This window comes from Antechinus flavipes, chromosome 4 (assembly GCF_016432865.1).
Source record: "Antechinus flavipes isolate AdamAnt ecotype Samford, QLD, Australia chromosome 4, AdamAnt_v2, whole genome shotgun sequence".
In the NCBI taxonomy this organism is placed as follows: domain Eukaryota; kingdom Metazoa; phylum Chordata; class Mammalia; order Dasyuromorphia; family Dasyuridae; genus Antechinus; species Antechinus flavipes.
In genome coordinates this window covers 411,450,826-411,472,781 of record NC_067401.1, presented here as the reverse complement: position 1 = coordinate 411,472,781, position 21,956 = coordinate 411,450,826, and the positions used below count along the sequence as shown (strand labels likewise).

Genomic DNA, 21,956 nt, shown 5'->3' with positions numbered 1-21,956 from the left:
TATTTGGGTCTTTGCAGCATGAATATACATTGACTGACTATTGAATTCTATACACAATTCAGTTATGACTTGATAGGTTTGCAGTTTTCATGTATGGATTTATTTTTACTTCTCTTTTAGGCTGATTCAATGTGAAAATGAGGTAGGGAAATTGTTGTTTATCACAGAGATCCCAGAGTTATTACTAGAAGATTCCAGTGAAGCCAAAGAGAACCTTGTTCTTCAAGAAGCATCCCTCGTGGAATCCCTGCCTGTGGAAGGGAGCCCGGGGCTAAAATCCGTGCTATCTACGGGCAGAAGTGTGAGCACCAACTGCGACACCACGGAGAAGCCCATGGTCACCTTCAAGGAGAACATTAAGCCTCGAGAGGTGAACAGAGAACAAGGAAGAAGCTACCCACCCAAAGAGGTGAGAAGGGACTATAGCAAAGGCATAGCAGTTACTAAAAGTGATGGAAAGAAGGACAACAACAAGAGGAAAAATGAGACCAAGAAATGCACCTTAGAGAAGTTGCAGGAAACGGGAAAGCAGAGTGTGGCGGTGCAGGTAAGATGCATTTGAATAAAATGTAGAAGAAGGACTTGTCAGGAACCAGAGCTTTAGTTGTGCCCCAAGCCTGCCTGGTGGCCAAAGGACGGTCTGCAGTCTTCCACTCAGGGTTAAGGTACATTGGAGCTAGGGGGAAAGCTGTGGGAGGAGCTTGCTTTAGTAACCTTGCAGGGCTTAGAATTTGAGTATGATTCTGATTCAGTCTGTGCTTATGGAAGGATACCAATAGCACTGATTTTTGGCTCCATTTGAGTCTAGTTGTTGGGTTTCAATGAGTCAGCCAACAATTTAGACTTGGTATAGACTTAATTATCTATTATACTAGCAGCTGTAGAATAGTCTTCTTGGAAAATCTAAATCCTAATTGTAAGTGCTATTATGGTGGAAGTTTTTTTCTCTGATTCCCAGATAGAACCACCAAATCCCTATAAAATAAAATTAAAGTTCTAATAGTCTCTCTTTACACTTAACTGTTTAAAGAGTTTGTTGATGGACATGAGAATTCTTGACACATCCATCCTCACTTAATACAGCTTGGGAGGACATAATGTTTTATGCGGGAATATAATATCACTGCTAGATTAATCTTGAATTTTCTTAACATAGATATAGTTTTAAGCTTTAATCACTTTAAACTGAACACCCTTATTGCTAGTTCTTGAGCTAAATCTTTTGCTTTTTCTGCCATTTTTGTTGATAATCTTAAAGGGTTTTTTTTTAAATCACCTTCATTTTTGCATATGTACATGTGAAGGCAATATATACTCATATATATGCATACATACACGCTCCTACCTCTTTCTTCTCCTCTGCAGCCCCTTTTACCCCATCTCAGCTATACTTTGTAGCAGAGTTTTTGACCCCCACCCATGTCAGCAAAACTAATAAAAAGATCAATCAAACTGGATAGTATGTCATATGGGGAAGTGCATTTTTAAAAAATGTTTTCTTTAGAGCCAACCTGTATCACTATGATTGTACTTAATTCACTTATTTATATATGTTATATTCTTTCCATTTTCATTGTTGGAACACTGTATATTTATTTTCCATTCCTGCTTTTACTTCACTTTGCTTCAGTTCATATAAATCTTCTCATTTGTTGAATTAACTGTTTCTGATGCTGGTTTGTTAACTTTTGTTGCAAGATTGAAAGTAAGAACAGGAACCTTGAGATTTGGTGTAAGGTGGGAATAAGGGAAAGAACCAGCCAACCAAAGCAATAGAGAGCCAAGAATTAGGAGTAAAGACAAGCATCTGACTGCCAGCCTTTTATTACAACTTTCCTCCCCCAGGTCCAGGCTTGAGATTATCCTTTTTTATTTCCTAGCCAACCCAAACCTGCCTGCCCAGCCTGTGGCTTATGTTTGTCAAACTTAACACCCCCTGAATCTCTGCAAGTCTCCTGTGCACTCTGTTGTCACTGCTACTATCAGTCTCCTGCCGCTGATAAACCAAACTGCCGAGAATCTAAAGTGCCACTTTGAATCGAGGGGTTGAGTCAAGGACCCCAGCTCTGGCTGTTGAGACCTGAACCCCTCCAGTTGTGTGTGCACACAGTTGTGACATCAGTCTGGAGGAGGTTGGTGTCAGGGTGGGAAGGTGAGGGGGAATGACTGGTGGTCAGAGCTTGATGGTACAAAATTTTCCTGAGCCGTGTGTGAGGCAGCAGTGGGGAAGCAGAATGTGCTAGATATAAAACCAACAGTGTGGCTCTGAGCCACCCACCAGCTGTGCCTTTGGGCAAGGCAGGGCACTTCTCTGAACCTCAGTTTCCTCATTTGCAAAATGAACAAGTTGGACTAGATTTCTGCATTGCCTTCCATCACCAAATTTGCGGTCTTTCAAATCAGTTTGAAAGGTAGAAGTTTACTGACCCAAGACTAAATCAAATAGTTATTTTTATATACTCTGAATGAGTAAAATGATTTGTATAAAAGTAGATAATTTTTATTGGGTAAATTTATGTCCAGATAGCATGTAATTTTGGGGGGAGCATTGTTTTCTCATTCTAATAAGTGCCTGTGAATTAGATTAAAAAATAATTCTACTGCATAATGCATTGCCTGTGGTAAACATTTAATGTTTGTTGATTTTAAATGTTAGAACAATGATAGTTTAAATGCCTTCTTCAAAAGTAGGTCCTTCTTTTTCCACCCTAACTTTTAGTTTCTTGTAAGTTAAAGTATTAGTTGCCAATTTGCATTTTTAAACAGCATTTTAGAAGAATTGTCCTGTTGCTTCTTTCTATTGTAGGTAAAATCTCAAACTGAATTAAGGAAGACCCCAGTGTCTGAAGCTAGAAAAACACCTGTAACTCAGACCCCAAGTCAGGCAAGCAATTCCCAGTTCATCCCTATACATCACCCAGGAGCCTTCCCTCCCCTTCCCAGTCGACCAGGTAAAACCATTTATTCTCTGAAATCTCTTCTTTTGAGGGCAAGGAATATTATCTTCTTTATCCTTGAATTTCTCCCTGGGTCACTTAGCATCATCCCTTAGATAATATTAGGTGGTTATTAAATATTTGTCCTGTGATACAGCTTATCTTTTTATCTAATTCCCATTGTATGAAAGGGTATTCTTGAGAACAAATACAGGGTCAGTTCTTTATCCACAAATGCCAAAGTCAGAAAGTATCTTCTTTATACTTTGGAGCTTTGTTTTGTAACATTCCTTTCTGTGTACTAATATCTGCATGTATTATTTGAGTTTTGCTACCAATGGACAGCAGAAACTTCTTTAAAAAGCACAAAAGCATTTCCTGCTTATCATTGTCAAAATTGAACAATAACTAAATTCTCAGAAAGTAGGTTTCCTGAAGAATTGCCCATACTCTATATGTAGTACTTGAGAATAAGATGAAAACTGATTATACATTGTGCCTTCATCTCATCAAATCATTTCATCTGTTGGATGCTAGAGATGAAAAATGGCAAACTGCCCTCTCTTATGTTGTTCTGCATGCCATTCTGGAGGACTCGCTCCCTTGAGCTAAGCGATCTTCTTTTTTTCTATTTTAAAGGGTTCCCACCCCCAGCATATGTTATCCCCCCTCCTGTGGCATTCCCTATGGGCTCAGGTTACACCTTCCCAGCTGGTGTTTCTGTCCCAGGAACCTATCTTCAGCCTACAGCTCACTCTCCAGCAGGAAACCAGGTGCAAGCTGGGAAACAGTCCCACATTCCTTACAGCCAGCAACGGCCCTCTGGACCAGGGCCAATGAACCAGGGACCTCAACAGTCACAGCCACCTTCTCAACAATCCCTTTCATCTTTACCAGCTCAGCCAACAGCACAGTCTTCAGGCCAATTGCAGGTCCAGGCCCTGGCTCAGCAACAGCAGTCTCCCACAAAGGCTGTGCAGGCTTTGGGGAAAAGCCCTCCTCATCACTCTGGATTCCAACAGGTAAAATTTAAATGGAAAGTGCGGTAGTTATATCAGCACACCTATGACAGGGAAGAAATAGTTAACTAAAACTAATTTGTATACTATGTTTCCATCACTGAAGTGGAATCGACAATTTGTCAGGAAATGTTTATTAAGCGTCTGCTCCGTAGCAGGCACCGGACGAAGCACTGAAGATAAAGAGGGAAGGCAAAAGCCACTCCCCGCACAGCCAGCAAAGATGCACAAATAAGCTGGTCAGAGTCAATGGGAGATAGTCAACAGAGAGGCCATATTTCATCTAAGAAAGTTTCTGACCAATTGGGCTTGTCCTCATGTTGGAAGAATTCTTTAGTCTTGGCTCCCATTCTTTCCTGCTGCTCCTGTCTCTTTTTGCCTCCCTTTTGCTTTTAAAGCCTTTTTTTGAGTTTTCTCTTAATATTTGCATATGTTTACATGAAACAGGAGAAATGGTACCTTTCCTGATCTCAGGGTGTCGAATGAGTGAGGTTGACAGCTGCCGACTTTGTCAGTGCTGTCTGTACGAGGGGCAAGACAGCTCGACCTCCGGGATGGTGGGGTCATGAGGGAGATCTTAAACACCTTGGAGCTTCATGCTCTAAAGACACGTAAGCATGACAGAATAGAAAGAGAAGGCCCAGAAGTCTGGGCTCTGCCCTTGGTGAGGCCCTCCCCCTTGGCCAGGCCTCTCAGCTTGCTCTTCTGTATAATTCTGGTCCCTTCTAGCTAAAGTATTCTCCCTCCCCCTCTTCCCCAGTTTCTGGGAAGCTCAGCCCAACTGAAAAACCAATAAGGTTCATAGAAGAATCTACAGTAGTCTCAAATGCCATGGATTCTGTAGTTTCCTTTTTGTCATGAAGCAGCATTAACATGATAGAGTCATCTTGGGTAAAATCCGTTTCATTTTCAGTATCAGGCAGATGCTTCCAAACAGCTGTGGAATCCACCTCAGGTCCAAGGCCCATTAGGGAAGATCATGCCTGTGAAGCAGCCCTACTACCTGCAAACCCAGGACTCCCTGAAACTGTTTGAGCCGTCCTTGCAACCTCCTGTAATGCAACAGCAGCCTCTAGAGAAAAAAATGAAGCCTTTCACCATGGAGCCATATAACCAGAATTCCTCCGAAGTCAAAGTCCCAGAATTTTACTGGGATCCTAGTTACAACATGGCCGATAACCGAGCAGTGATGACCCAGCAAGCCAATGTGGACCGTCGTGGCAAAAGGCCCCCCGGCGTCTTTCCTTCGGAGCAGGACCCTGTGCCCAGGATGCCATTCGAGGTGAGCATGCTTTTATCTCCACAGTCAGAGGCCCTGGTTTGTGGAGAGCTCTTTGGAACTGCTGTACCGAAAGCCGCAGAACCAAGGCCTAGGACCATGGACTTGGATCCAGTTCTGTTATTTGGTGCCAAAGAACTGATAGGTTGGGGTGTTGTGATGATTCCTTACTTATTTTTGATTGCCATAGTAAAGATGTTATGGCAGAAAATCCGTTTGTAGCACATGGCATCTTAGAACAACAAATAAGTGACATGGGACTAACCCAATAGGGCTGACTTGAGTATTATGTAAAAATAGGATTACAGGATTACTCCATTTTTTAAACCAGAAGTTTTCTTGATAGGAACAGGGTCAACTGGTTATTTATGACTGCTTGTCTTTGCCCCATCTCCTGTACAGACTATTAGTAGGTCATAGACATGAGTAAAGGGGAGCTGCTTGTGCCCCTGCTAGCTTACTTGCTGCCAGGCCCCTGGATCTATAGCATGTTTTTAATTTTACAGTTGCAGTCCCTTTCCTCACCATCAAAGCAATAGCCTGGGTTTCTGCTCAGTGCTTGTTGTCATCTCTCTTCCTGTTTGGGCTGTTGTCTTGTTCTTTGCTTACCATCTCTGCATCACCATGTTTCCCACTCACTAGAACCCTCTTCTTCTCCCTTGCCTAATAACCTTTGCTTATTTTGTTTTTAGTTTCTTCTTTCCCCTTAATCCTGTCTCCATTTCAACCAATGTTCTTGCTCAAACCACTCCTCTTCTCTGCTTTTCTCCTTCTCCCTTACTGCATCTCACTGTGCTCCTTTCTGTCACTAGGACCCCAAGAGCTCCCCTCTGCTTCCTCCGGACCTGTTAAAGAGTCTGGCTGCCTTGGAGGAAGAGGAAGAGCTGATTTTTTCTAACCCTCCTGATCTTTACCCAGCTCTGCTGGGGCCTCTCGCCTCTCTTCCTGGACGAAGCCTCTTTGTATGTATTTGACATAATTCTGCTGCTGCTTGCTCTAACGCTGACTCCTTTTCTGAGACTTTATTTGAAATCCATAAAGATTGAGATTTCTTCTTCCTTGGGTTTCTAAACAGCACTTCTTTATTATCCTTATACCTAGGAAGGAGAGAAAGCATGGAAACAAGTTTCTAACTCAAAATCCCCCCATAATATTCAATTCACTATAGCTTGAATAAGGAAATGTTATTTAAAGTGGGCATGACATCCACAAATAATTATTATAGTCCTTCACATGCAGGCACAACATTGCAAATCTGTCTCACTATTTAGTTGGCAATTATATTTTGTATTCCCAGAAACTCGAAGTTTATTTTTTACTCTTATTGAAGGAAAGTAATATTCTTGAAATGTACTCATATGTCAGAGGAAATTTGTGATTTATTCTGGATCAAAAAGGGTATGAATTTAAAATGTTTGGAATAGAGAAGTTTACAGTAGTTGCATATGTGAGGATTTTTTTCCTATCTAGCTGATTAATTTTTTGGGGGAGGAGGAGGAGAGAGGGAAGAAGGACTTAAGTCAGACTCATTACTAAACAGAATCGGGGGACAGGGGGAGGCACAGCGAAGTGAGGCACAAACATGTGAAATAGTTGTATTTGTAAATACCAGATGTAATTGAGTACATGGCAAGCTTCTGTAATGGTAAACAGCTGTAGATTAGAATCAATTCATGAGATCTTTATTTTTCAAAAGTTTATCTCCACACAGTTTCTAGGGGAAAGAGTTGTAGAGTTATTTGTTAAATAGATGTATATTCAGGGACAATATATGGTTCTAAACACTCATTAAACTTTTTAATGTTTGTTGTCATTTTTGGAGAATTGGGAGTGTAAAGCACAAATCTCCATACTCACTATTACCCATATAGAAATTGTTGATGACAGTTTTAAGTAAAAGATTGAGCCCTACTTGTTTGCCTTTTCCCATAGGCCAGGAACAATAAAGACAAGGGCTATTTAAACAAATGATTTTGATCCCATTAAAGGTGAGACTTCATACCATTGGTTCTGTTCCTCACCTTGAAAACTGCTACAGAAATTCTCACCGAAGTGGTAGAGTACTTTCAGTCCCTCTTTGTTTTTCTGTTCTTGGTCGCAATTTTTAGGATAGCAAGAAAAGGCAGTTAGCCATGAAGCAAATGTGCATGCTCCCCATAATCTAGAGAGTAAGGGTAGGAGATATTCTGCCATAAGGCTCTCCATTCTTTTTCCTCTACTTTTGTTTTCCTATTCTTTCTCTAAATACCAAACCTTTCTGTTCATTTGTTTCGTAGTGACTATCATCCTTTTTTAGCCAAGTAATCAGGAAGGGTTGAGATGAGTGTGTTCTTAATTTATTTTGTTGAGTCCCTACTTGATCACCTTTTAATGCATCCTTTCCATGACATTTGAAACAACTACTTTTGGACCCCAAAAGTCTTTACCAGTTTATTCTGTACTTGTTACTTGATGATGCTTTCAGCCTGAAAGTACCTTGCATATAGGTGCTTGATAAATATTGACTTGGCATGTATCCAGTGAGATTGAATTATTTTTTATTTTATTAAAGATATGACTGTCAGGTTTGGCCTAATTTTTAGCTCTTGTTTTTATTTATTTAGCTTATTTAGTTAACTTCTAAAGAGAAGCTGGCAAATTTAATGAAGGTGATCCTATTTTCAGTCATTAATAATAATGCTATTTGCTAAGAACTCAGTGAACCGAAAAATTATGGAGTAATTCATTGTCTGTAGACTAAAGTATTAATTAAAAAGGGGTGGTTGTTTTCTTGAAAATATTCCATATTGTCCTCTTTTGGGTACCTGATGAGGTACCCATATTTGAAGTATGACTTTGATATTTGCCAAGAACTTAGTGCTAGATTAAATCATCTGAAGTGTGAAGTTATATTTTGCTTTCAAGTGGTGGGAGGAAACAGTCTGTCTTTGAATTAGTCTTCAGCTATGATATTATTGCATATGTTGGTGTTAAATCATTGATTTAGTTCTTTATGGCAAGTTCTTCTAATTGTTCACAATTTTTCTTTGTGGACATTAGGTCTATGGTAAGATAGATGGGATATCTGTATTGTGATGATGTGGTAGCTTTTGACTTCCGCTCAGTAACATTTTAAGACTAATAAAGGGAAAAAATGCAAGAACTAACTTGATGAAATCTTTCCTTTTTGGGTCTCTGAAGAAGTCCCTGTTGGAGAAACCCTCAGAGCTCATGTCTCATTCTTCTTCTTTCCTATCCCTCACTGGCTTCTCTCTCAATCAGGTAAGCTAACAGTTAAGAAATCTGTTTGCATGCTCTAGATACAGCTTGTAATTTAGGATGATAGATTTCAAACCATTGTAGTACAATTTAGAATCCTAACTTTTGTTTATTCAATTTTTCATTTTTCATATTTTTTCCTTCTTCGTTTGATCATCTTCTAGAAATTTATTCTAGCTTCTCAACCTTCTCTATACCTTCCCTGTTTGGACCAAGTTAGAGATTCTCATTGAACTTCTGAGAATACTTTGGCAGTTCTCATTAATGTCACACTTGTAATTATGGCTTTGTTCTACAGTCAAAGAAATCACTTAATTGACTCTTGTGGCTGGATGGTTCTTCTCATGATGGAAGCCAGGGATATGGAAAAAAAAAAAAAGGAAAAATATAATTATCCAGAAAAATAGTTAAATTTGTGGGGACCAGTATGGCAGGGTTTTTGAACATACGATAAATATATTCATTCAAGAAAGTTTATTTTTTAAAGCTTAGAAATGGCTTTCAAGGAAATTAATATTATATCTTGAAAATCTTATGGTGTTTTCATAATTTAGTCTTTGTTTTTAATCACAGGAAAGATACCCAAATAGCAGCATGTTCAATGAAGTATATGGTAAAAACCTAAGTACCAGTGGGAAAACAGAGGTTAATCCCTCAATGACCCATCAAGAAACATCATTATACTCTCTCTTTGAAGGGACACCATGGTCTCCATCCCTTCCTGCCAGTTCAGGTAAGAAATATGATTTTATTACAGAGATCTTGTATTTCATGTACACGTTGAGCTATTTAGACACTGTATTTATTACATAATTAAACTGTTTTGTAGTTTTATACAAAAATAGTTATGAGATTCGAGTAAGATGGGGTCATTTTAAAAGAAGTCTCCCTGAGACTGAAAGGTACCTGATAGGTTCTCTTATATAGCAAAATCAAGTGAAAGCCAGCAATGCATTTTTTAAGCATCTCCTATTATCCAGACAGTATTTAGGTCTGGGAATACACAGATCAAAAAAAGAGGGGGCGGGAAGGAGGGGAGAGGAGGACCCATTGCTTGCTTTCAGAGAACCAGTATGTAATTGAAGGAGACAGAATTTCATTTCTAAATATTTACAAAATAAATTGAGGATTTTTTTGGAGGGAGGCTCCTACAGCTGGGGGAAATTGGGAAAGAGCTCAAATAGAAAGTCAGATTGGAGCTGAGCCTACCTGGTTCAGTGGCTAGAGCTCCAGGCCTGGAGTCAGGGAGACCCAAGTTCAAATCTGGACTCAAGACATTTCATAGCTGTGTGATTCTGGGCAAGTCATTTAATTCTGTTGGCCTTAATTTCTTCATCTGTGAAATGAGTTGGAAAAGGAAATGGCCAACCATTCCAGGATCTATACAAAGAAAATCCTAAATGGACTCACAAAATAACTGAATAAAAGAGAGAGACCAAGATAGATACTCCTACTGACTTCTCAGGACTAGTCAAGAATGTATTAAATCCCTAAAATGTATAAAGTCAGGAGAGTGGGTTTAGAGTCCCTGGTCCTGTCTTGCCTGATAGTCAAGGGAATAGTTGGCTATACATGTAGTTAAAGATAAATTAATTATTCATATTTTGAGTTATTTGTACACAGTTTGAATTATAGGGCATTTCAGCTGTCACTCCTCTTTTGTGGTTGTGAATACTGAGTGCTTTACATAAAGAATTGCTCTTAAAACTAAGGAAATACCAAATCTATCCTACTCTAACATTTCTATTATATTCATTGTGTGTGTGTGTGTGTGTATTGATGTTTGTATTATATCTACATAGGACACATTTCAATCTATCTATAGATTTCTGGTAAGACAAGCTTGTTTGACCACCTTTTCAGAATCAGTCAAATTATTTAGGTAGGATGTATTCTGGAGGTTTCTAAGTGAAAGTTGTTCCACCCAAAGAGTGGAAGAGACAAGAGTATAATATCTCTAGGATATCCTTGAAGATAGGACCAGTTGCATCTGCTCATTTCCTTGCTTTTGAAATGAAGTAATAGGGTTTAACCTGTTCTTTTCCTTATTCCTAGCCCCCCAAGATCTGTGGGTATTTATGCAATGATTTAAGTGCTCACATATGTGGGAAAATTTAGATTATGTTATGTTTGTGAAATACTTAAATTCTGTAGTTTCTTTTATTATTATTTTTTAATAGATCATTCAACACCAGCCAGCCAGTCTCCTCACTCTTCTAACCCGAGTAGTCTGCCAAGTTCTCCTCCAACACACAACCATAATTCTGTTCCATTCTCCAATTTTGGACCCATTGGGACTCCAGATAATAGGGATAGGAGGATTGCAGATCGTTGGAAAACAGATAAACCAGGTTAGAACTGATTTTCATTGCTAATGACATAACTAAAGAACCACCATTGTGATATTCCTCATCTTCTGGCAAAAAATAAAACTCTTGAACTCAATTCTTTTTTCACTCTAGCTATGGGTGGATTTGGCTTTGATTATCTTCCAGCAACATCCTCGGCCTCTGAGACAAGCTGGCATCAGGCCAGCACTCCAAGTGGTACCTGGACAGGCCATGGCCCTTCTATGGAGGATTCTTCCGCTGTTCTTATGGAAAGCTTAAAGGTGAGTAAATTTCAGGAATGCAAATTGATCTGGTGGATTTTTTACAGACAGATACTGGAGGAGTTGATGTAAAGCACATGTGTATGGAAATGTTGGGGGTACTGGTGATGTTTCATGAGTCTCTTGAATGGGAAAGTTTCCTATTGGGAAATGTCATTAGTGGCAAGGTGGGATGAGGAGGAGTTTTCTCTTTGGGCCAGCATTCCCAGAAATCATTCTCTGCTGCTGGATGGGGCTGTCAGGTGGTCTTTTCCTTGGTCATTGTAAATCACGGTGGGCCTGAGCCTTCGGGGTTTCCTGCTCTGCTTAATGAGGGCTGTGTTTTTCAGTCTATCTGGTCCAGTTCCATGATGCACCCTGGACCTTCTGCCCTGGAGCAGCTGTTGATGCAGCAAAAGCAGAAGCAGCAGCGTGGACAAGGCACCCTGAACCCACCGCACTGAGGCCAAGGTGGTGACCCTGGTGAACCAAGGCTCCATGAACCGTGGCATGTTGGGTTTGCAGGACTGGCCCACACAGGAACCTGCGGGTGGCAGCCCTCTTTTCTGTTTCTCGCTGTGGAGAGGGTGTAAGTGTTCCACCAGCCCGCTGAGTGTGCACGAAATGTTCGCAGTGCAACAACAAAAAACATCAGGAACTCTCCCGTCCCCCTGGGGCCCACCGGGAGGGAGAGAGGAACTGCTGTTTGTCTCACTCGGTTACCTGATATCACCGCCTCTCACCTTCTCCATCGTGCATGTCCCCAGCCACATGGGAAGGGAAAGCTGAGAACGAAAGGCAGATGGGAGAAGCCAATGGGAACTTCTCAATCCTTTTTTCCTCTTTGGGGAATAAAATAGGAATCCATTAATGATTGCTTTGCTGACTGAGAATGTAGTTAAAATTATTCCTAAACATCTTTATTATTATTACTCTCAGTAGTAAAAGATCACACTGAATTCTTCCATACACAGATGTGCTTGTAGTCAGTGTGTAGCAATGAAAACCTCGTTCACTGCTCGTGTCCGAGGTAGGTGGTGACAGGATGGGGGAACGTGTCTCCTCAGCCAGGGGAAGTGTTTCCAGAAGGAGAGTACATGACCTCACCTTTCACTCAGAAAGCTCTGGCTGGCCCTTTCGTGGCCTGGAGGATCCAGCAGGAAATGCCCTTCACTCTGTTAGTACTCCGAGTTTCAATCGGGGACACAGTGTGTGTACTGGGGCTGTGCTGGGCAAGCAGGTGACTGCTGTAGGGTTTTAAATTAACGTTTTTGATTCCTGTACATTTTACAGTAGCATAGCAAGCAATCTCACCGAAGCCAGGCTAGTCTGTCCATTCATGGCCTGACCCATTTTAATAGGTAGTAGAAGCTTTCAGTGTGGTTTTTTTTTTTCCCGTTTTGTTTTTGTTTCCCCATCCTATTCACCTACCCTTCCTCCCACCCCCCAGAATTTCTCCCTTTACCCTATGCTGGATGCTAGTAGTTTTTATTCCTAATGTACAACATCTCACCAAGAAGCAGCATGGGGTCCAGCAGTTGGGGGCCCACCCCAGAAGATGGTCCAGATAGGCAGGAAGCAGCAGCATATGCACAGCCGACCAAGGGGCACAGGCGTAGCTGCCCAGGCCCCTGCACAGCGCCACTCCCCAACCCTCCAGCTCCAGAATGATATTTAAGGCACCATGGACACATGCATCTTGGGTGCACAGAAGAGAACAACGTAGTCCATTTTGGAAAAGGCGCAAAGAAAGGGAAATAAACTTTTTATTTGATATTTATTCGGGGGAAAGAAGACTGGAAATTTTCTCGTGTAGGAAAAAAAAAGGACAACAATTCTGTCAGTCATTTCCTGGAAAAGTAATATTTTATGGGAAAATTATGGAAACAATCTAAATGTCCAATTGCTGTGCTGGTGATAAGATTTTTTTTCTGGGTTCTTTTTTTTTTTTTTTTTTTTCCTTTTTCAGTGTGTGAGGGTGATTGTGTGCTTGCACACTCACACTCATGTAGGTATGAGGTAATTCAGGACCTCGGAGCTGGGACATAGCTGCAGAGCAGAGCACAGCCAGAAGCCCGGGCATCACGTGGGCCTGGGCAGAGGGGCGGGGTGCACAGCGCTCATCCCTGGGAACGGTTGGATTCCCCTGGCACTTGCAGCATTAGCACTCTCTGATTTTGACATGGTGTTTTGTTTTTATTTTTGAAAGGTCTCCAAAAGGGTAAAAGCCCCTACCCCAGTGGCAGTATGAAAACCCTCCGTGCTTCTCTCCAGCCCTTCCCTCTCTCTGCCTCTTCCTTTTCTCTTCCCCCTGCCCACCTTATCCCAGTTTGTGTGTTTGAGCTGTGCATCCAGGCAGCTGCAACATTCCAGTGTTTGAAATGTCACTGACTCTTGCACCCTAGACAAGCTAACCAGGTTCACCATCTCACTCCCGCCAGTGCCCTAAGTCCTAGCCACAGTCCCATTTCTGCATGAGAATCTGGTGTTCGGAATGTTTTCTGGTTCTTGGGGTGGGGCTCCCCACCCTACCATACTCACTGTGGAGTAATGAGAAGGGGAGGGGACCCCCAGCAGAAACTGGTTTGTGTAGTAAGCTTTCTTTTGTGTTTTTGTCTGTCTGTGCAAGACATGCAGCTGCTGAAAATCAGCTTTGCCTTTAATTAAACCATGTTCTCTCCAACCAGACTTGTGTGTAGATTGCATTTTTTCTACCTTAAAAATTAAGTATATTTAAAGCCAACATTTCTAAATATACACCATTAACATAGAATTTAAAAAGAGCAAAATAAAATGCTATGAGGTGGTTTTTCTGGGGAAAAACAAAAAGGGTCACAGTCTGAATGTACACAAATGTTGGACCTGCTTTAACTAAAGCCAAGGAGCATAGTGGATGTGTAAAAGACTGGTTTTTAAAACTAATTCCCTTTGCTAAGAGAGGGATGACTTAAGTAAAAGTCAGGATTGCACAAATTAGACCCATGCCCTTGCTTTAAAGGGGAGATGTCTATGTCTGATTAGGTCAAGATACTTAACCCCTATAGGACTCACTTTGTTTTTTTAAGAAGGGATTGAAACTATTTATGTCTCCAAAGTCTTTGCCAATTTTAAAATTTACCTTTCTTATTTTTATTTTTTTTAACAGAAATATGCCTCTCTATTTCCCCAAATAAGATCTACGGCACAATGTTAGAGTGTAGAAGCTTTGAGTTCTTACAGTTAGGATCTCACTTTTCAAGCCAAGACTACGTGTAGTTTGAATCAGAATTACCCTTTTTTTCCTAGCCTAATGATTGAGTCACAATAACATGCATCCAGAGGCAAAATGCCACCCTTTTTGTCACTGTTGATTTAATTCTGAATTTGCTTCTTAAGTGCCACTTTGCACAAACACCTTTGTAACTCAGAAAAAAAAGTTGATGATAGCTTCAGACCTCAATCAGAAGAAATAAATGAAAAGAGATCAGTAGGCACAGGCCTTCTGCTCCAATTTATAGCGCTTCACTTCGTTTATTTTAAAACTGTTAGAAAGCCAATGTTTTACCATTGTAGTTCATTGATAATTAAACATGAAAAATTTTCAATGGGATGAGCTTAACAGATTTGAATGAACTCAGCAAGGGAAAACAACATTTAAAAGATGAACATTTTGACTTTCTTGACAAAACCAAGGAAACTAAAATAAAGCTTTGTGGGTATGGCAGAAAGAGTGACTGCTGGAAGGAGCTCTGGATGTTTCTTAAGAGTGGGACATCAGTCACTTGGCCTCTCTGAGACTTCTTTGCTTATCACTAAAATGAGGGTAATAGAGAATTATTGTGGTCACATGGAAGAGTGTGAAATATGACTCAGGAGGTGTGGACTGAAATCCCCTCTCTTCTCCCCGAGCCCTGCCCCTCCCCAGTATTTTTGCTAGCTGTGAGACTATCCGGAGAGGGTCCATAGAACTGGAAGGCCGGGGTTATTTCAAGTCTTTCACTAGAAACATGCAGGTTTTGTGAACCTGAGCTGGTTACTTAATCTCTTCATGGTGTGGTGACTTCTAAGATTCTTAGGTGGCAGAGGGGGTGCCAACTTGCACTAATAGATTTTCCTCACCTAAGATTCCCTGTGACATTGAAATCACAAGTGTTCAATTCCCTATCTCATGCTTGTACAAGCTACTTCTGAAGAAGAAGGTGCTTTGTGCATTTTAATATAAGGATTTTAACCTGGATTATTCTGGCTTCCTGAGAATTGCTTTCTTTTTACTGCTTGGCTAATAGAGCCTTCCATATATTTGAACCTTCAGGAACCTGGCTTGATACTTAACACCCTCGTGGACTAAGAGATGCTAGCAATTGATGCTGTGAAACAAGGACTCAAATGCCTTGTTCCCTGGAAACTCCACTCGTTATCCAGGTTCCCAAGTGCTTAAGTAACAGGAATTTTAATGGAGAAAAACAACAGATAAAACTTGACAAGGAAAACAGGTTAACATTCTCCAACTGGCATCGTTCCTCTGGACAACGGTTATCACACATCTTGGAAATGCTCAGAACTCCTTTTCCAACTTCTTTGCCTAGGCTTTTACAGCCTGGCCGACTGGGCCTGTAGCTGCACATTCTTCAACAAAAGCTTTTGGAAAAATGCCCACTTTCCCATTGCATTCTCCTTCCAGCCATTCATCATTCACTAGGGGGAAAAGGTGGAAAAACATATCATTGAATAGAAACGGGGTGGGGCAATTGCCACATTCAAGTTTTTTACATGTGTTTTGGTCTGAAGTATATCTTGTCTTAGAGCAATACAAAGGTGGCCCAGATGTGAGAACACGTAGGAAACCCATGGGAACAGAGTTCAAGATGCCACAAACTTATTAACATGGGATAAAATGAAAAATAATGCAAATTGGATAGAAAATAGGTTCAACTACCTTGTGGATAGCCTTAGACAAGCTGCCCTTGTCTATGAGCCTGTTTCTTCAGCTATAAATATGGCTGTTAGACTAGATATTCTCTGAAGTCCTTTATGAACTGAGCAATAAATTTTTAAGTATTGTTAAAAGCCTGTGTGGCATAGTGTTTGACTAGTAAGGTGTTTCTAGCTTTACCAAGATTTAATTAGGAGTTCAAGAAATTACTTTTCAAAGGGAAAATATGGATTCTTAACCAATACTGAAGAATAATTCAGTGAAGAATAGATTATTAGTCATGCTTATGTTAGAAAAAATTACATTTTATTTCGGCCAGATGCCAAAAAACTTTTGATTTAGTTATGTAAGAAATGCCCCCCTTAAAAATCAGTATTAACAGTTATCCTTCATTATAATGCTACCTTTGGGATGTAGGCTGTAGGATCCCCTAATGAGTATTCTTTTGGTGCTCATTAAATCAATTTAGGTTTTTCAGATCTGCCTCATGCTGAAAACAAATTTATGGCTATCTTTTTTTCTAACACCAGTATTTTTCCCTTTTCCTCATCTTTCCAGAAGCCATCCCATATAAAAATACTTGTAGAGAAAGATAAGGTATCAACAGAACTGATGAATATATATAAAAACTGATATTATATGCCATGTACCAAAGGGATGGACTTCTCAAAGTTCCCCTATCCAATACAGGTAATTCCTTGACAGCACTTCCTGCCATTTCCACTTTTACATGTGAAGCAGCTGGTTGGACAATTTCTCCCCTGTCCTAGTACTACTGTTTTTAACTTCTGTCTTCTGATTACAATCACCATTGCCAACTAAAACAAAGCAGCAGCTAAGCGATCTTGATCCACCTTATCAAACTAACACGGCTCCAAGAAGTGTCCCCAGATGCCTTCCCCACCATCTTGTCTCTGGGGCTGTATTTATGTACAGTATCCACTCTTTCTCTTTATTATTATTCTAGTCCTCTCCATCCATTTTTCACATTCCATAAGTCCAGTATTTTAAAATAAGCCAGGGATCCCTGAAGTCACTTAGACAGTCCACACATAAAAAGAATCCCCATTTATAACATGCTCAACAAATGTTGCTACAGCTTTTGCTTTAAGACCTCCAACAAGGGGGAAACCCCCATGATCTTTCAAGGTGAACCAGTCCATTTGTGGACAGCTCTAACTGATTAAAATGGCTCTTTTGCAGTTTCTCCCCATTATTCCTAGTTCTCCCTTCAAGCTCAACAGAATAAGCCCAATCACTTTATTTCATACAAATACTTTTCCTCTCTTAAATGTTCTCCCAGCTAAATTTATTTAGTTGCTTTGAGAAAACCTGTCCATTTCTACCTCTCTCTTTAGCTTGCTTTATTAAGATTTTTAAAAAAGTCTTAGTGGACAAGTTTCAGTGCATCATGAGCATCTCAAAGAGTATCACATGCTGCCAGGTCATTAAATAAATTAATAAATTACTTCATGACGACATGCTCTCCCCCAAAAAAGAAAAAGGAAAATTAGAAATGGAGAAATGGAAGACTTTAGCTCTTTTAGCCTTTCCACAAAAGCATCAATATAAGACAATTTTTCCTCAGGAGCAACAATCAAGATGTTTTATTCAAAGTTACTGACTTTTTGTTTGGATTTATACATTTAGCAACCTTCTCTGTACAAGATAAAAACACTGGACAGAGACCAGCCGCAGTCCCAAGCAGTGAACTGGCAGAGTGGGGTCGGAGACCCGGATTTGGTGGCACAAATACCCAAGTTCAAATCCTGCCTCAGGCAGTATCTCTGACTTCTAGCAGGTCACTAACCTACTTTAACTTCTGTCCTAGTTTTTCCTCATCTGTAATAGGACTATAACACCTATTGCAAAAGGCTGGTGTGAAGATGAAATGAGATAATACTTGTGTTTTGCAAATCTTCGAATATGATGTAAACACCAACTATTAATAATAATCTTTCAGTATTTTCTGCCCTCCTCCCCTAAATCATTGATCTGCATATTTAGTAGGAGTTTCCCCACACATTCCCAAAATTAATGAAAATAGTTACAGACCCTTAAAACTTCACAAGTTGTGCTAGTTGCTCCAAGAAATATAACTTCACAACCTTGCATTGTTCAATGGTTTTTAGTGCATATAAAAAGAACTTTAGCAATTTCAATATTTCTATCAATTATAATCTTTCAGGATGGCTACTGCTTCCAAGAGTTCTAAGGGCTGAATCCATCCCCATTATCCTGTTTAGTTCTTGACCATACCTTCCTATAAATCCTTCAGAAATGAGTCACCCAATGGCCTAAAGGTCTTAATATTCCAAGGATACTGGTACAGCACTCAGGATGTCTGCCTGTTATCCTTCCTTTGCCCTTGATACTGATCAAACACAATTTTTCTGAGAATATATTTCTGACCAATATGTTTTAATGTCGAATAAAGTTTAACTAAATTAACTGGTCAGTTTATGGTTATTAAAGCTTAGCTCTGTGAAACAGGTCTGGGATCTCATCACCAACTTAAAAATGAACTCTATGCTTCTGTGTAGATAGAGGACTAAGTTTAATTTTGAGTAACTACCCAGATAAAAGTTTTGAGATTGAGGGAAAAATTAAGGTGTAAACAGGAATAGGGTACTTGTTCCTTTTAATTGATGACATTCTGTATAATTGGGTTCCTCTACAATTCTAGTTATCGTACTTAAAAATTCAGAGAATAGGTTCAGGTTTCGCCAGAACTGCCAAAGTGGTCCAAAATAGACAAAGATTAAGAAGCCTTATCTAATATTTTCTCTGCAGACAATAGTCTTATTTATTGAATATGTAGATCATTATAGTATGAACTAATTTCTACAGTTTCTTTTCACCCCTTTCCCCTATTCTTCAACTCTTAACTCTTATCTAAATATTTTAGGATGTGCATATAAAAGAGAAGGAGAATCGGTCAAAGGATTAAAAAATCGTAACAGGACCTTTGAGATGATCTCCAACTCTCTTGCTTTTCCAGCAGTTACCTCACTTGGAGCTGTCTGATCTAAATAGTGTTTATTTACATAGTACTAAAATCCTCCTCTTCTGAAGCCATATTGTGGCCTGGAAGTGACTTTGCACACTTCCTCAAAGGTTCAAGCGAGCAAGAGGGGCTTTGAATGGGGATGGATCATGATGGATCATCAGGACCAGAGGTTCCTCATGAAGTCAGCCTCCACAGCCCCAATAACTTGAAGACTACAGCCCACAAACACATTTATATAATATATTAAGACGTGAAAACTATTTGCCCCACAATAGCCTTTCAATACAGGAAATCTGAGTAGCATTCCCACTTTACAGGAAATAAAAAATAAAAAAAATTCAGAGGGATTGTTTTTGCTCATTCACATAGCCAACAAATAGCAGACAAAATTTGAACTTTGAACTCCTGAGTGCAGTTTTGGTGTCTTTGCTACTTGCTGACACTGCCTCTAGCTCCATTATTTCATCCCTATGGGTCCATTCTCTCTTCTTCACCAGAAGTCAACCTTGTGATGAACCTCTGAGTTTAGCTAAGTTGGTCCTCAGATAGGAATCGCCTACTACGAAGAGCAAAAATACTGCCAGACCTTTTAGTCCATCAGTATCTTTCAGCCTTACAACTACCCTTGAGGTAGGTACTAGAGACATTATTGTCTCCATTTTACAGATGGGGAAACTGAGGTTGAGTAGCTTCAGCCTTGGCTCTGTATATTCTAAATCACTGTTCCTGCTCCTTTTTTGGATTTTTTTGTCTGTCCCAAAATTTCCTAAGCTTTTGTCTATTGATCTGGGATTCTAACTCTTGTAGGAGTTTCTATAACTGGAAGCTGGCAGATGATCTGTCCTGTACTGTTTGGGCACTTGGTTAGGGGTCTAATATAGATAGTAAATTATATAATTAATCATGGAAAAAGAACTTTCAATCAAGCCATTGGGGACACAAAGCCAGCTTACCGTTTGACAATACCATAATCACATCTCCGGCCAGAAATTCTAGGTCTTCTGGTTGGGAAGATTCATAATTGAAGAGTGCTAACACTTGTTTTCCTTCTCTCTGTTGAGATTCTGTCACTTGGATATTACCATTTAATGTCTCTTCTTCCTCTGCTGTTTCTAGAAAGCCTTGGTCACCCTGCAAGACCAAAGGTTCCATTTATCCCAGCTTGTTGTACCTCACCAGAAAGAAAACTGACCATAGAACAATACTCAGTACACCAAATCAAAATGGCAAGTTGGTTATAATTGAAGGGAAGTGACGTAAGAACAGGAATATTAAAAAAAAGTTATTGAAAATAATTTAGTTCCTGTCACCATTTTACAAAATATCAATCGTCTGAGTGTGATAAATGGTCAAAGTGACAGGTAATTTCTTGAAACATCATTTCAATAAACATTAGAAACACCAGTAGGGCTAAAAATGTTTGACTTTGTCCTGACTCTTGGACTGTTTCTAGTCCTGATGGATTCATAGATAGATGTGAGCATCTAATATAGAATGAGAAAGTGTGGATGGACTGCAATCTACCTATGGAGGGAGTATTGACCAATAAAAACACAGATAATTACTTACATTTATGAAATATTTTAAGGTTTATAAAATGCTTCACATGCCTGGTCTCATTTGACTTGTGAAGTAGTTGCTATTATTATAGCCTCAGTTTTCAGGTGAAGAAACTGGAAGTCAGAGAGTCTCTATTATTTTATTACAACTGGGGGTTTGCAGTCAAGAGACAGGTAATGAAAAAGCCTAAGTAAAAGTCTCCTCAATTTTAGAAGAGAGGGATTTGCTTATTCCTGGGACCTTGTTTGTGTCATTTACATTCAGCTGGGGAAGGAAACTGGATCCAAATAATTATATTTATTTTATCAGGCCAATTTTCCAAGTTCATGAATAGCAATGTGAGCTAGGACCTGGTTGTGGGGCAGGGAAGGTGTCCAAACATGACTCACAGGTTCACATCATCAGTGGGGCTAAAATGTTGGACCCTGACAGAAATTCCATTTTCTAACTCTTGGAGATCCAAAAGAGAATACAGATGAGTTACAGAATAGGAGAACACATGGATAAAAGAACTGTGATCTGCCCCATTCCCAGGACTGAAAACACAGATCCATCAAAATGAATGGTTTGTGTACCATTCTGGTATCTTTTACATCAAGGAAGCGTGAACAAAGCCTCCATACACATTGGGTGCCCCCTCATCCCCTACCCCCAATGTAGCAAACTTATAGGAAGAGGGCCAGCTGGAATTGGTGGCCATGGAATGATTGCTATTTGCATCATGGGAAAGAGCAACCATGATGTCACAGATTCATTCAAATATTGGACTATCATTTTCTACCTTTATCCTCACAAAACTTCCTCCTTTGCAATCTCCAGTGTTTAATCTATTTCTTCCCACTCTGTATTCTTTGCAAAAGATTTCTGCCTGTTAAATGTCACCAACTCAACTCTTCCTTCATCTTGGGGATAGGGAGTGAAGGATGGAGGAAGGAAAAGGAAAAAAGGACCTGAGAAAGGAAATTTCCTTTAATACTAGAAACATTTTCTCAACTCTTTGGCTGGCATAAACTGGTGGAGTATATTAATATTCTCCCCTGCCTAGTTTTCTACACTTATTTTTAGTCCCAGCTATACCTTTCAAGTCAAAGCTCTTCAGAAGACTTGTTCACATATTGCAATTTTTCTAGGCAAGAATAAATGCAAATTCCATACGTTAGAAATGCAGCAAAAAGCAGAATAGACAGTGGGAAGAGATTTGCTTAGGTTTTCAATAGCAATTTCAGGCTTCTAGACTGAAGAGTTGTGGGTATTAATGGATAGTAAGCCAATAGAACCCCATATCAGGCGTTACAGTCCTGGGTGGGTTTCTCACAATTGTGTTTTAGCTGGAGATGTCAGTTCTCTCCAATATCATAAGTATGTCATCAGAAAGAAAACTGTCCCATGGAA

General features: G+C 39.9%; 2 protein-coding genes across 8 annotated transcripts in view; one reads left to right on the top strand and one right to left on the bottom strand.

The window, feature by feature from the left end:
- The window catches only part of SMG7 (SMG7 nonsense mediated mRNA decay factor), a 93,682-nt gene extending 79,912 nt beyond the window's left edge, over positions 1-13,770 (top strand). For 2 of the 7 annotated variants that reach the window (XM_051998800.1, XM_051998799.1), the window contains exons 14-23: positions 121-547; positions 2,807-2,951; positions 3,576-3,958; positions 4,869-5,237; positions 6,047-6,196; positions 8,415-8,495; positions 9,066-9,225; positions 10,673-10,843; positions 10,955-11,103; positions 11,433-13,770. In XM_051998800.1, the coding sequence (XP_051854760.1) occupies positions 121-547; positions 2,807-2,951; positions 3,576-3,958; positions 4,869-5,237; positions 6,047-6,196; positions 8,415-8,495; positions 9,066-9,225; positions 10,673-10,843; positions 10,955-11,103; positions 11,433-11,546 (2,149 nt within the window). In that variant the 3' untranslated portion in view covers positions 11,547-13,770. The remainder of the gene's footprint in view (positions 1-120; positions 548-2,806; positions 2,952-3,575; positions 3,959-4,868; positions 5,238-6,046; positions 6,197-8,414; positions 8,496-9,065; positions 9,226-10,672; positions 10,844-10,954; positions 11,104-11,432) is intronic. The other 5 variants (XM_051998804.1, XM_051998801.1, XM_051998805.1 and 2 more) reach the window with 5 other exon arrangements.
- Positions 13,771-14,567: 797 nt separating this feature from the next.
- The window catches only part of NCF2 (neutrophil cytosolic factor 2), a 43,142-nt gene continuing 35,753 nt past the window's right edge, over positions 14,568-21,956 (bottom strand). The window contains exons 14-15 of the mRNA XM_051998807.1: positions 19,958-20,135; positions 14,568-15,756 (exon numbers count right to left, since the gene is read on the bottom strand). Of these exons, the coding sequence (XP_051854767.1) occupies positions 15,644-15,756; positions 19,958-20,135 (291 nt within the window). The 3' untranslated portion in view covers positions 14,568-15,643. The remainder of the gene's footprint in view (positions 15,757-19,957; positions 20,136-21,956) is intronic.